At 32.6% G+C, this 12,355-nt stretch overlaps 1 protein-coding gene and 1 long non-coding RNA gene across 2 annotated transcripts; one reads left to right on the top strand and one right to left on the bottom strand.

Moving 5' to 3' along the window:
* Positions 1–3,531: 3,531 nt before the first annotated feature.
* Positions 3,532–6,395, top strand: LOC120072342 (sugar transport protein 7). Its single transcript, XM_039024816.1, has 4 exons — positions 3,532–4,079; positions 4,584–4,903; positions 5,072–5,698; positions 5,918–6,395. The coding sequence occupies exons 1-4, from the start codon at positions 3,935–3,937 to the stop codon at positions 6,362–6,364; spliced, it is 1,539 nt and encodes a 512-aa protein (XP_038880744.1). The 5' UTR covers positions 3,532–3,934; the 3' UTR covers positions 6,365–6,395.
* Positions 4,777–5,966, bottom strand: LOC120072343. Its single transcript, XR_005480421.1, has 3 exons — positions 5,831–5,966; positions 5,030–5,279; positions 4,777–4,918 (listed from the first exon to the last, which is right to left on the bottom strand). It is a non-coding gene; the product is annotated as an uncharacterized LOC120072343 (long non-coding RNA).
* Positions 6,396–12,355: the final 5,960 nt, after the last annotated feature.

Here is a 12,355-nt window from a genome sequence, read left to right as displayed (position 1 = left end):
TGATGAACCTGATAAAGGGATTGCAATGGTTATGTATGAATATCTGTCTCTAAACTTATCAAATTGTATCAATTTTTTTACTGAACTTTCTATTTCATCAAATTATACCTCAAATGTAAACAAGGGATGCATTTTTTTTCACTTAAGATAAATTTCTGTTCGAAAAACATTTTGAAAAAAGTACTTTCACATGTGTTCAATGAATTATAAAATATGTATATGGTATAAATTTGATAAGATTTTTTTATATATAAAGAAAAAACATTAAAGCTAGTTTTTTTATTTTTTATTTTTTATTTTTTTTGGGGGGGAGGGGAATGAGAATTTAAAACTTAGGTGAAGTTTATTTTTTCTTTTCGAGTTTGAAGAACCGAATAAAGAAAGGAAAAAGGAAAGAAATAAAGTGATATTTATGAGGAGAGGAACTGCAATACAATGTAGTGGGGTCCCAAAATTCCCCATCAAAGTCCTTTGATTGATTGTTGATTAAGATTTCAAAATTCAAACCCGTGGAGCATAAACAATCACATCTTTATACGTGGTTCAATTTTTTTCATCTTTATTATACTAAAAAAAACTCTACTAAATTAACAAAAAAAAAAAAAAAAAAGAGAGAGAAAAAGAGAATAAGCAAACAAAATAAAACAAAAGCTACACTAGCTTTTAATTTTTATCAAATTGTACTTTAAACTTGCACGAAATTGTAACTTCTAGCTTAAATTTGAATAAGTGATTTTATGTTTTTCATTTGAACAATCTTATTGAAATTTTGTATAATTAATATTTTGTAATATCATATAATTTACAATATATTAGATAATACCATATTTTAATTTAACAGAATTAAATTGAATTTATAACATTAAATATTATATTTGGTAACATTCTTATATCTTTTTTTTAATGAAATTCTATATTTCAAAATTGGGATACACTAGTAACAAAAAAAAAATCTAGAAGTATAAAATAGAATTCTCTCTTGATTTGCCATCAAAATATCAATCTTTTTCTTTTTATACGTCGATGATACATCAACCAAAGCAATTCTCTTGCTTTTACTAAAGAAAAAGTTATATCTTTATTGAATAATGTTATATTTAAAAAATATATTATTATTATTATTATTATTTCTTACAAAGAAGAACAATAACCACAAAAACGTTGTGGAAATTTTTTTTTTGGAAGAGCTTTCCCTTTCTTTTTCACATGGAATCAAATCTTTTCAAATTTTAATCATTTAAAAATTAAACATATGCTATTTTATTTGTTTTTCTTGTTAAATTTGTCGATTTGTCTAATCCCCTCATATTCTTTCCTTCTTATATTTAAAAAGAAAAAGGAAAAAGGAAAAAAGAAAAGACAATGATATAAAATGTAAAAGGCACTTTACATTATTGTATTTCAAGTGAAATTACTACAACATATGGAAAATCAACTCCAATTTTACTTATTCACATAAATTGTCACTATCCATCTTTATCTTTAATTTTGAAACTTAAAATTCATTTCCACACTTCATTTTCTTACACAATTCATCTTTGGTAGAATGATTTTGGAATATATGAGAAAAGGTGGAATAACTAAATTACATCGACATTTTTTTTAATGAATTATACGTTTATAAAATTGATAACTTATTTTAAACTAACAATACAGCATTTATATTTACATAATTTTTTTTCTTATATTATTTATCATAACAAACATGTTTGTAAGTTGACTTCACGTGTATTCCTAACTAGTTAAAGTACACTTAAAACATTATTGTTTAGAAAAAGTAAATAAATAAATAACTAAAAATTGTATTAGCTAGAATTATGAAAATTTGAAACTTTTTAAGAGAAATGATACATGTCAATTACCATAGAGAAAATACTCACTTTATCAAAATCAACGACTTTATAGTTGGCTTCATTATTTGTTTAATCAACTATTTATCTACCTGCATTCAAAATTGTGTTTGAATCCATTTTTCTCAACTCTTCTGCCCTAATTTAGGTTCTATAAGAACATGTAAGGAATTAGCCACACTATTTCGTTTAACATTATGCCCTATATTATGTCAAATAAATAATATAATCTAAAATATCTATCTTTTATTAATTATATGCAGTAAGATCATAATATAATTTTCATAGACATAATTAGGAAAAAAATAGAAAATTTAAAAATTTAAATACAAAGTATCATTTCATAACCATTTGATTTATCGTTTTTAGTTTTTAAAAATCAAGCCTATGTTTTTAGTTTTTTTAAAATTAAGGCTATGTGCTCCTAATTTCTTATAATAGGTTTCATATTTCTTACCTATTTCTTAAGAAAAAGAGTTGAATTTCTAAAAGCAAAAACAAGTTTTTAAAAAATACATTTTTTTTTAGTTTTTTAAAACATGACATGGTTTTTTAAAATATTGATAAAAAGTAGATAATAAAGTAAAAACTAGAAACTAAATAATTACCAAATGGAGCCTAAATGAACTCGAAGTTCAAAATTTATGAATCTAACATGATAGATTTTGTTAGACTTAAATGTAAGAGTCTAAATTGTAACAAGTTTGTAACAACCTGGAGTAAATTTAGGAAGCAATTACCTATAATCGAAGAGTTAACTTGAACCTAACTCAAATGATTAAGACATAGGTTAGAAGTTCAAACTTATATCTAATATTAGAAAAACTAAAAAAATACGTACAACAAAAGTTAAAACATGACATCTCAGAAAGCAAGTCCAGACAAGTTTTAATGAAAATTTCAGAAAAAGGAACACATGCAACAAAGACCTTGAAATCATCAATATGTCCAAGTGGAGCTTATCTCACAATTATATAACTTACAAAATACTGAGGCCAATGCCAACTCAGAAAGACAAGGGACGCTTGTCCAAGAAGCGACTTTTTCCCAGACGTGTACACATCACGAAGTTTAACAAACCCTGCAAAAGTAGAATTGTCATTGGAAGTTTTACTATTTCAGGCAAATAATATCTCGGTTAAATTATTTCCTAAATTCTACCTTTTAAAATTATAGGGATTAAATTCTAACTTTTTTTCAAATCATAGGGTCAACTTTATAAGTAAATCTAATATCTCCAAAAGAAATAATATAATATATATAATTGAAACTTTAACAATAGAACTTCTCCCTAATGCGTGCACTGTGTGATTTCACAGTGGAAGATGAACAAATTTAGTTTTACTGAAATACGGAAAGGTTTATAAAAACTGTTTTGAAAAATCACTTCCTAAAACATGTATAAACACTTTCGTTTCAGTAATTTTAGGTAAGCAATGACAAAAGTTCTTAAAAAGGGGTTTTAGAAACAGAAGGGAAGAATAAACAATTCGATCCCCCTCTTGATTTTTGGGCCCTGCCAGTTGAGGAAAAAGGCTAGTGGGTGACGACTTCGCTTTGAATAAGACAAAATATACCGATCGTTCAACAAAACAAGGGAGATTATTCAATGTTGGTTAAGTGAAAACCTCCATGGTCTAAGCAAGAAGATGAGCCAATGAAATCAAACAAATAAGTCAACATAGTTAATCAATGCAAATTTCGACTATTGAACTTGTAAAAAATACGATGCAACTGCAGTACGTATGAAATTGCCCATTTGATCTATCTGAAGAACAAAAAAGAAAGAAAAGAAAAGAAAATTAAAAAAAAAAAAATGGTCTACAGGAAGCTGTACGATTAATCTAAAGGAAAATGATGACTAAGACACGGACTTAATATCCCTTGACCAAAATATTTAAAGTTCGGTTTCTCATCCTTTCCTTCTCTATATAGTTGAATATGGGCGGTCTCTTCACACCCACCAATAAACTGAAGAAGTTCCGGGAAGGTTAGAAACAGATAAAAGAAAAGTTCAAGCGTTGAGAATTGAAGGTTGAACTGAGAAAGTAGAGAATTTTGTTGAGAAGAGAAGGTCGGTGAAGATGGCAGGTGGTTCTTTTGCTCCAGCAGGAGTGGCCAAGGAGAGAGCAGAGCAGTACAAAGGAAGAGTTACGCCTTATGTGGTTATTGCTTGTCTTGTGGCTGCTGTTGGTGGCTCAATTTTTGGTTATGATATTGGAATTTCAGGTACTTTCTGTTATCTGTATCCAGCTTCATATTGATTCTCTTAAAATTTCTCCAGAAAAGTATAGGATCTCTAAGATTATCTCAGGCTGTTCCTTTTTTCCTACTCTTTTTTCTTTTTTTTTTCCTTGTGGTGTGTGTGTGTGTGGTGGGGGGGGGGGGGGAGTTGGGGTTGGGGGTTTTTGAGAGAGAGATTGGACAAGATCACAAGACTGTGGGGGAGAAAAGTTGGATGTCAGCAGCAATTTCAAAGCTTACATTCAATTATCTAGCAAAAGACTACAAAAAGTTCCGACTTTCTAGCAGAGTGCTTCAGCTAACTAACAGGAAATAAACAAATCACAAAAGTTATCCCAACTTTGAGAAGTGATGGTGCTACAGAGCACCTTTCGTGGTTTTATGGATTTTTCTCCTCATGAAAATAGTATAATAGAACTCCATAGGACCTGAATAAATGAATCCCTTCCTTAATGGCACTTTTTGAAATGTTAACTTAATGATCAACAGGTGGGGTGACATCGATGAATCCCTTCCTTAAAAAATTCTTTCCAACGGTGTACATAAACAAGATGCGTGCACACGAAAACAATTACTGCAAGTACAATAATCAAGGGCTTGCAGCATTTACCTCATCCCTATATCTTGCTGGACTAGTTTCCTCATTGGTGGCCTCTCCCATCACCAGGAACTATGGGCGTCGGGCAAGCATAGTCTGCGGAGGAATTAGCTTTCTTGTTGGGGCAACTCTAAATGCTGCCGCCGTCAATATTGAAATGCTCATCCTAGGAAGAATAATGCTTGGTGTAGGCATTGGCTTTGGGAATCAGGTATGCTTTCTGCACCTGATAATTAAGAGAATGAACTGCCTCACATGCTTAAACACCATCATTTGCAATGATCTAAAATTAAATGGTAATATTGGATGCTCTGACTAGAGAGGAATTCATTTTCACCTCAATTCCTCCTGGTGTATTAATGCTTGTTTGTTATTGAAGGCAGTGCCACTCTACTTATCAGAGATGGCACCAACTCATCTTCGAGGAGGCCTGAACATGATGTTTCAGCTGGCAACTACTCTTGGGATCTTCACGGCAAACATGATCAATTATGGTACACAGAAGATTGATCCATGGGGATGGAGGCTTTCCCTGGGTTTGGCTGCATTTCCAGCTTTGTTGATGACAGTGGGAGGCTTACTTCTACCTGAAACACCCAACAGTTTAATGGAGAGAGGATCAAAAGAAAAAGGAAGAAAAATCCTAGAGAAAATTAGAGGAACAAACGATGTAAATGCAGAGTATGAAGACATCCTAGAAGCAAGTGAATTTGCTAGTTCTATCAAACATCCTTTTAGAAATATCTTTAAAAGAAGAAACAGACCACAGTTGGTCATGGCATTCTTCATGCCAACATTTCAAATTCTCACAGGCATAAATTCAATCCTATTTTACGCTCCAGTGTTGTTTCAGAGCATGGGATTTGGTGGAGATGCAGCTCTCTACTCCTCAGCCCTAACAGGAGCAGTTCTAGCATTTTCAACTCTGATTTCGATAGCAACCGTCGACAGATTAGGCCGAAGAGTATTGCTAATTTCAGGTGGAATACAAATGATAACATGCCAGGCAAGATTTCATCATCTTTTCTTTGTCATACTTAACTAACTAATTAAAAATTGAAACAACCCTTATTCTTTGATGTGAAATACTGGTGAAAACAAAAGAAATTAGTCGACGAAAGAGAGATTCTTGACTTACACGTGAATAGAAACGACAGAAATCCATCAGAAGCCGTGAAAACACTCCAAAAATTGCTGATTGTTGACTTTTCTTTTGAACAAACAGGTGGTGGTCGCCATTATCCTGGGAGTGAAATTTGGGAACAATGAAGAACTATCAAAAGGGTTTTCAATTTTGGTGGTGATAGTGATTTGTCTATTCGTTCTGGCCTTCGGATGGTCATGGGGGCCACTTGGTTGGACAGTACCGAGCGAGATTTTCCCTCTAGAAACAAGATCAGCAGGACAAAGCATCACAGTAGCAGTGAATCTTCTTTTTACATTTGTAATCGCACAGTCATTTCTTTCGCTGCTCTGCGCTTTGAAGTACGGAATCTTCCTGTTCTTCGCTGGTTGGATCATTGTGATGACGGTGTTTGTTTATGTGTTCTTGCCGGAAACTAAAGGAGTTCCCATTGAAGAGATGATATTGATGTGGAGAAAGCATTGGTTTTGGAAGAACGTAATGCCTTCAAATGCTGACGATTATCAAAGTAATGCTAATGCCATCTAATTCTATGAGATTTTCTTTATGGATGACACAATTCTACTGGCTTTATTCTAAAATTATCCGGTCTTAAAATAACATAAACTAACATTATGCTCACTCATCAACTGGAATGCATTATCGTGCTAACTACATTACATCCATCGATAAATGGTAACAACTCTAATCGATAAATGGTAACAACTCTAATATGATGTTTATTTCAATGTGATTTTCATTTGGAGGGCATGCGTAGTGTTACAATCGCCCTTTCGGAAGCTTCTCTTAGCGATTGTGTGGCACTTGTTCCCGCTCACGAACAAGTCAGCCAACCCGAACACGGACCGTTGATGGCACACCGAGTGCCTCTTGCAACCTTCACCCCCGTTTTAGGGAAAACGGTTTTGGAGAAAAAGGTTTTCGTAAGCTGAGTAAAGAAAGAAAGATTATAAGACTAGAAAGCAATGAGCAACAACAATGACTTTATAGAGTACTACTCCGGGTACGGGGAAGTGATGATTATTCTTATCCCCATAGTGCATTCTGAACAAAAAGTCAACTGACACCCTTGCATATACAAAAAGGACAGCAAGCTAACTAAACTAATACAATACATGAAAGCATGATAAAAAGGGATTGGATCGGACATGCGGTCATGGACAAAGGGCCCTGGACAAGCATGACCGTGACGCGTATCGTAGCCCTATTGTCAACTTATTTTGATTTTCAATGTCAACTTTAGATTTAATTGAATTGAATTCTACGATTTTTGTCAATTTACCTCTTAATATTTTTAGTACAATTTATCTCTTAATGTTAACAAAAAGTAATGCAACATCTCATAAACTCGTTAATTTCAACGACTTTGTCACTCGGTTTTAACAAAAAAATCTAGCTCAATTGTCAATTTTTCTTAGAAATTTGATCAGTTTGTATCATACTTCTAGGTTGGACAAATACAACAATTTTAAGTTTAAATTTTAAAATGGTAACACTTCTTGTACAATTTGATGAAATCAAAATTATAGATTAAAATTGATAAAACTTAAAATATAAGATTTATTTAGAACAAATCTGAATTTACATATTTAGAAATACGTATATAAGTCCTACACCACTAAGATCAAAATAGAGATATAACCATATGTTTAGATTCAATGATTATTATGGTTAAACTATACAAAATATCCAATTTTAAAATTAAAAAAGAATTAACTTGAACTTAGAAAGTGGTTTAAATGTTTTAACTGTTTTTTTTTAAATACTCTTGAAAGTTGTTCTTTTTATATATAAAAATAATAATAATGATGATGGACATTTATTGATGGTAAAAATTAGAAGTGCTATATAACATCAATTATAACTCAAGTTCAAGTTCGATATTATATAGAAGATTTATTATTCATTTTAACTAAAAAAATCCTAAACATCATTCACATAATAATTTTGCAAACATGCATTGCAGTCAATTTACAGAAATGATATTGTCGATGATTTAATATACACCTTCTAATTTTCTAGGTATTAGTTGTCGGTTAATTTCTATTCACTATTTTAAATTAAAGGGATTTTTACGTAAATAGCCTTCAAAATAGACCCATATTATATTGATATGTTGAAGATTTCATTTTTTTTTAAAAAAAAAAATTCTATTAATCTTCCTATTTTTATTAATATCACTGATTATTTACAATCTAATTCTCTTTCCCCATGCATTTTCTCTCTCCTTTATTCATGCATTTTCTTTCCCCCATGTTTTAAGGTCATTTCTTCCTTCTCCCACTCTTTTCTCTTTTCTCCTTTTTCTTCCCTCTTTGTTCTCCTTTCGGCGGTGTAATTTACAGGTGAGAGACAAATGACATGGGGTGATCCGACGACGGGGCAAGCATGAGACAGCAAGAACGGTGATGGCGGACTTGGAGCGAATGAACGACAATGATAGATTCAGAGAAAATGAACGACAACGACGAACTTGGAGCAAATGAATAACAACGATGGATTCAGAGCAAACAAATGACGACAACGGACTCAAAGTAGATGAACGGAGGACCCGATTCAACTTTTAGTTTTATTTTTTCCTATTTTTTTTATATATACTATGAGATATATATATATATATATATATATATATGTATGCTATTTTTAACTTCAGTAGACTATGATATATATATGTTTTTTTTAGCTTCGGTAGAAAATTGGATATATACTATGATATATGTATTCGTTTATGATATAAACGAGAATGTTTTTTTTTAATTTATACTTTATGTATTAGGATATATATACTGTGGTGTAAATGAAATTTTTTAAGATTTATATATTGTAGTATATTTCATATATTGGTTTATACTGTGATTTATGTTACACATTGAGTCAATCTCTAATTTATAAACGGTACTATATTTCATATATTTGTTAAATTATTTTCAAATGCCTAACAAATAACCATGGACCTGTCAAAAATGTTCTAAGGTATACTTAAAATAACTAATAATTCGTATAAAAAAAAAGCCAATACGTTAATATGTGAAAACCAACATAAATAGAAAATAAATTTTCATCAAATGCATTTTTTTCCCAAATTGGAAAATAGAAAAAATTACAATAAATATATTTTCTGTCTCCAATTGATAAATGAGAAAAATTATATTAAATGTATTTTCTCTCTCTATAATAAATGCATTTTATCTCCCAATCATTAAAGTAGCTTCCAAAAAAGAAAAAATATATATATAAAAATCGGATATAAATAAATGAAAAAAGTATAACTATCCAAAATTAACTCTTAAAGTCATATTTTAAAAAAATTCAAATTTTAAGACATTTATGAAATATAGGATTTTCTTTAGGTCTTCTATGTAGAAACTCTAAATTTAAGGAAATTTGTACGGAGGACCCATTTTTTGAACCCAAAATGTCAAATGACCAATTTTTCAAAAAATAAGGTCAATTGACCCTCTGCTGACATCATCGTCATACCAAATTACGTAAATTGTCCTTACAAGTGCCTCACGTTTTAAGTCTCGCTCTCGCTTTAAATTTCCTGGTTTGATTTGATTGCTCGTAAGTGTACGAATGATTTGACCATTTTCACGACTGAAGCCTCAAATCAATAATACCTAAACACAAAACAATGGTGATTTCTTTAAACTCTAAACTCCATTTCAATGGTGATTACTTCCCTGGTTTTCAACGGTGTATTATAGAACAAAATTTTTTCGAATGGGGATTTCCAAGACGAGGCTTTTTCATAACAATATTTCATTATTTTGAGTCTGTTTCATTATTTTTGCTGTGTTATTTCTGGAAAGGTAGGAATTAAGCATTACGAAATTTTGTATTGAGAGAGAGAGAGAGCGAGAGATAAAACAAGAGTGAGAGAGAGCAAGAGTAAGAAAGGGAGCGAGATTAAAAGAGATAGCGAGATTAAGAGAGAGCGAGAGTACACTTCAATTGTTTGTGCAACTTAATGACAAATGTTCTCTTGCTTTGCAAGATGACAGAAAAGTGTCTACTTATTCAATATGGAGATGATTGGGATGAGAATGAAAGTTCGTATATTGGGAGCGAGTTGACAGAAATCATTGTGCCTATTACATTGAAGTATGAAGAATTTAAATCTCACATTTACATGGTTATAAATGTCAGCTCTTCAAAGTTTGATCTTATAATGAGGATTAAATATAAGCTTGAATATGAAGCCCCTCCACAATACATAAGGAATGATGATGTTTGCTTCCTTCTTTTCCGAGAAGAGCTTAGTAGACTTCAGTTATTTGTAACATTAAAATTGAATCAGAAGGAAAATATTAGAATGGGATTTGGAAATGTGAGTTATGATGATACGATTGTGGACAGAGAATAGGAGGAATCATATGAGTTTCGTCAGGAAGAGGATGGTATTCCATTGTCTACCAACATTATACCATCAACATTATCACTAGACAATGACCACTCTAATCCAGCATAATTGAATTCAATGAATTATGGTGATACATAATTGGGCAGTACTTCAGTTGTTGGTAATGAGAAATCATTTAGACTTGATTGTATGGATTGTGGTCATCCAGAGCAACGTTGTGGTCCTGTAGTTTGTAAACAGTATGTATGAACACTTGTGTTGTTAATATGAGATATTTACTTCACATCTTATTTTTTGCTCGGTTAATTGTTTTATTTGCTTTACCACAAACCAATAAACATAAAATCGCTGGTTATCTGTATGTGACTCAAGCATGTATGTGGTGACATACAAGTGGATCATGTCTTGAGTGATAACCAAAATGGTCTGTAATAAATGGATAAAGGAGGGAAATCTTATCTTGGTAACGCTACAGATGCGACGCTTTGTGGAATGGTCACAAGTGTTGTGACTTGTCACAGATGGTCTGATCCTGATCATTCGTGTTGGGGACATGCGAGCGGGGGCGTCCTATACAAAGAGTTTGTATAAGACCTGACCACGAAGTGTTAACGTCTCGTTATATAACACCGTTCATGACAGAGACTTCACTTTACTTGGATGACCATAGGTAACATGACCTCAATCCTGAATGAGTTGGAAACTCCTGCCATTGAGGGTGGTCCTTTGATTTGTATGGGTGCGAGTGGCCAGGTCGCCAATTCAAACCTACCATTTTGGGGATTCGTCTGATTTGGGAGCTGGGAACTTAGCTACACAAGATGAAATTCACTCCTTCCCCGAGGCAGGGGTAAGTAGATAGATGGCTCCCTTAAGGGTTGATTCCGGGGTTTGAACGATGTGGCGCCACATACCTTCTCTTGGCTCGAGAGGTGTTCACACATGTTGGACTATGTTGTATTGTTCATTAGAGGAATCAGTGGTACTTAAGGAGTGAGATGTAACTATAGGGGTAAAACGGTAAATTGGCCCAGCTGTACTTACGAGCATCTGTGAAGGATCATCTTACTCATGATTGATTATATCCGATGGACACAGAAATATATCTGTGGTAAGAAGAGTTCAGCTGTTGGTCTTTAGTGAAATCACTGATAGTTAACGGATGGTGGATCTTATGGCTAAAGAGTTTAGTCAGCTATTCATGTACCGTTGGAGCTTCAAGCCTCAGGTCCATTAGGTCCCCTGGATAGCTTGGATAAAGTCGAGAACCAGTGTTTGGGTTAATTTGAAATGTTCAAATTGACAAGAGGAAGTTCAATTATATATGATATAATTGGACTGGTTAATTATATATGATATAATTGGCTAAATGTATGAGATACATTATTTTGGAGGAAATTAGATATAAATATGATCTATATCAATTAGAGGAGAAAATATTATAGTAGATATGTGATATCAAACTATAGGATATAAATATAATATGATTATATTAATTAATTAATTGATTGATTGATTATATGATAATTAATCAATTCTTCCACGTTCGGACGTGGGTAATAGGCAGCGTTGGTTATGGTAACCGGCGGGTTAAAAATGAAAAAAGTTTTCATTTTTCGGATCATGCATTCTTTTTTTTTTCGACCACACAAAAGAATTCATGAAAACGATCACCCTAGAGCCTATACGATAGTAGCTCTTCCGTCTAAACGATCGTTTACCTCACGATTTCTCTAAACGATCATTCAACTTTTCATACACGATCGTGTAGTTCCTCTATACGATAAGCACTTCCACTATACGATAGCACTATATTATCTCCCACTTGCTTATCGTCTACACGAATCGTTGTCCTCCGTCCTTTACCTAACTCACCAAAGCCCACTCTTTGGGTTTTCACTCCGAGGATACCCGGGGTTCATTAATGGTAGTGTCGTCCCCACTGCAGTGTTCATGTTCATATTGATCGTGCTATTGCAGTCGACGTTCCACCGGGTGTTGGTAGATCTGTTGGAGGGTTTCCACTGCATTGGGTTCAGAAGTTCGAAGAGAGTCTTCAACTGGTATGGAACCCTTTCCCTATTATTTATTGTGTTCTGAGCATGCCGGTAATTAGATTAATGTGCATAACTGTATGTGTTAAATTTATATCATTG

The sequence above is a fragment of the Benincasa hispida genome, chromosome 2 (genome assembly GCF_009727055.1).
Source record: "Benincasa hispida cultivar B227 chromosome 2, ASM972705v1, whole genome shotgun sequence".
In the NCBI taxonomy this organism is placed as follows: Eukaryota; Viridiplantae; Streptophyta; class Magnoliopsida; order Cucurbitales; family Cucurbitaceae; genus Benincasa; species Benincasa hispida.
Note: the sequence above shows the minus strand (reverse complement) of the source record. Positions and strands in the feature narration are given on the sequence as shown.

What these genes read in the sequence shown, in the direction of transcription:
- LOC120072342 (XM_039024816.1), top strand. Translation starts at nt 3,935, where the DNA reads ATGGCAGGTGGTTCTTTTGCTCCAGCAGGAGTGGCCAAGGAGAGAGCA. An exon ending in TTATGATATTGGAATTTCAG is followed by an intron (nt 4,080 to 4,583) that starts GTACTTTCTGTT and finishes AATGATCAACAG; the next exon opens with GTGGGGTGACATCGATGAAT. An exon ending in GCATTGGCTTTGGGAATCAG is followed by an intron (nt 4,904 to 5,071) that starts GTATGCTTTCTG and finishes TTGTTATTGAAG; the next exon opens with GCAGTGCCACTCTACTTATC.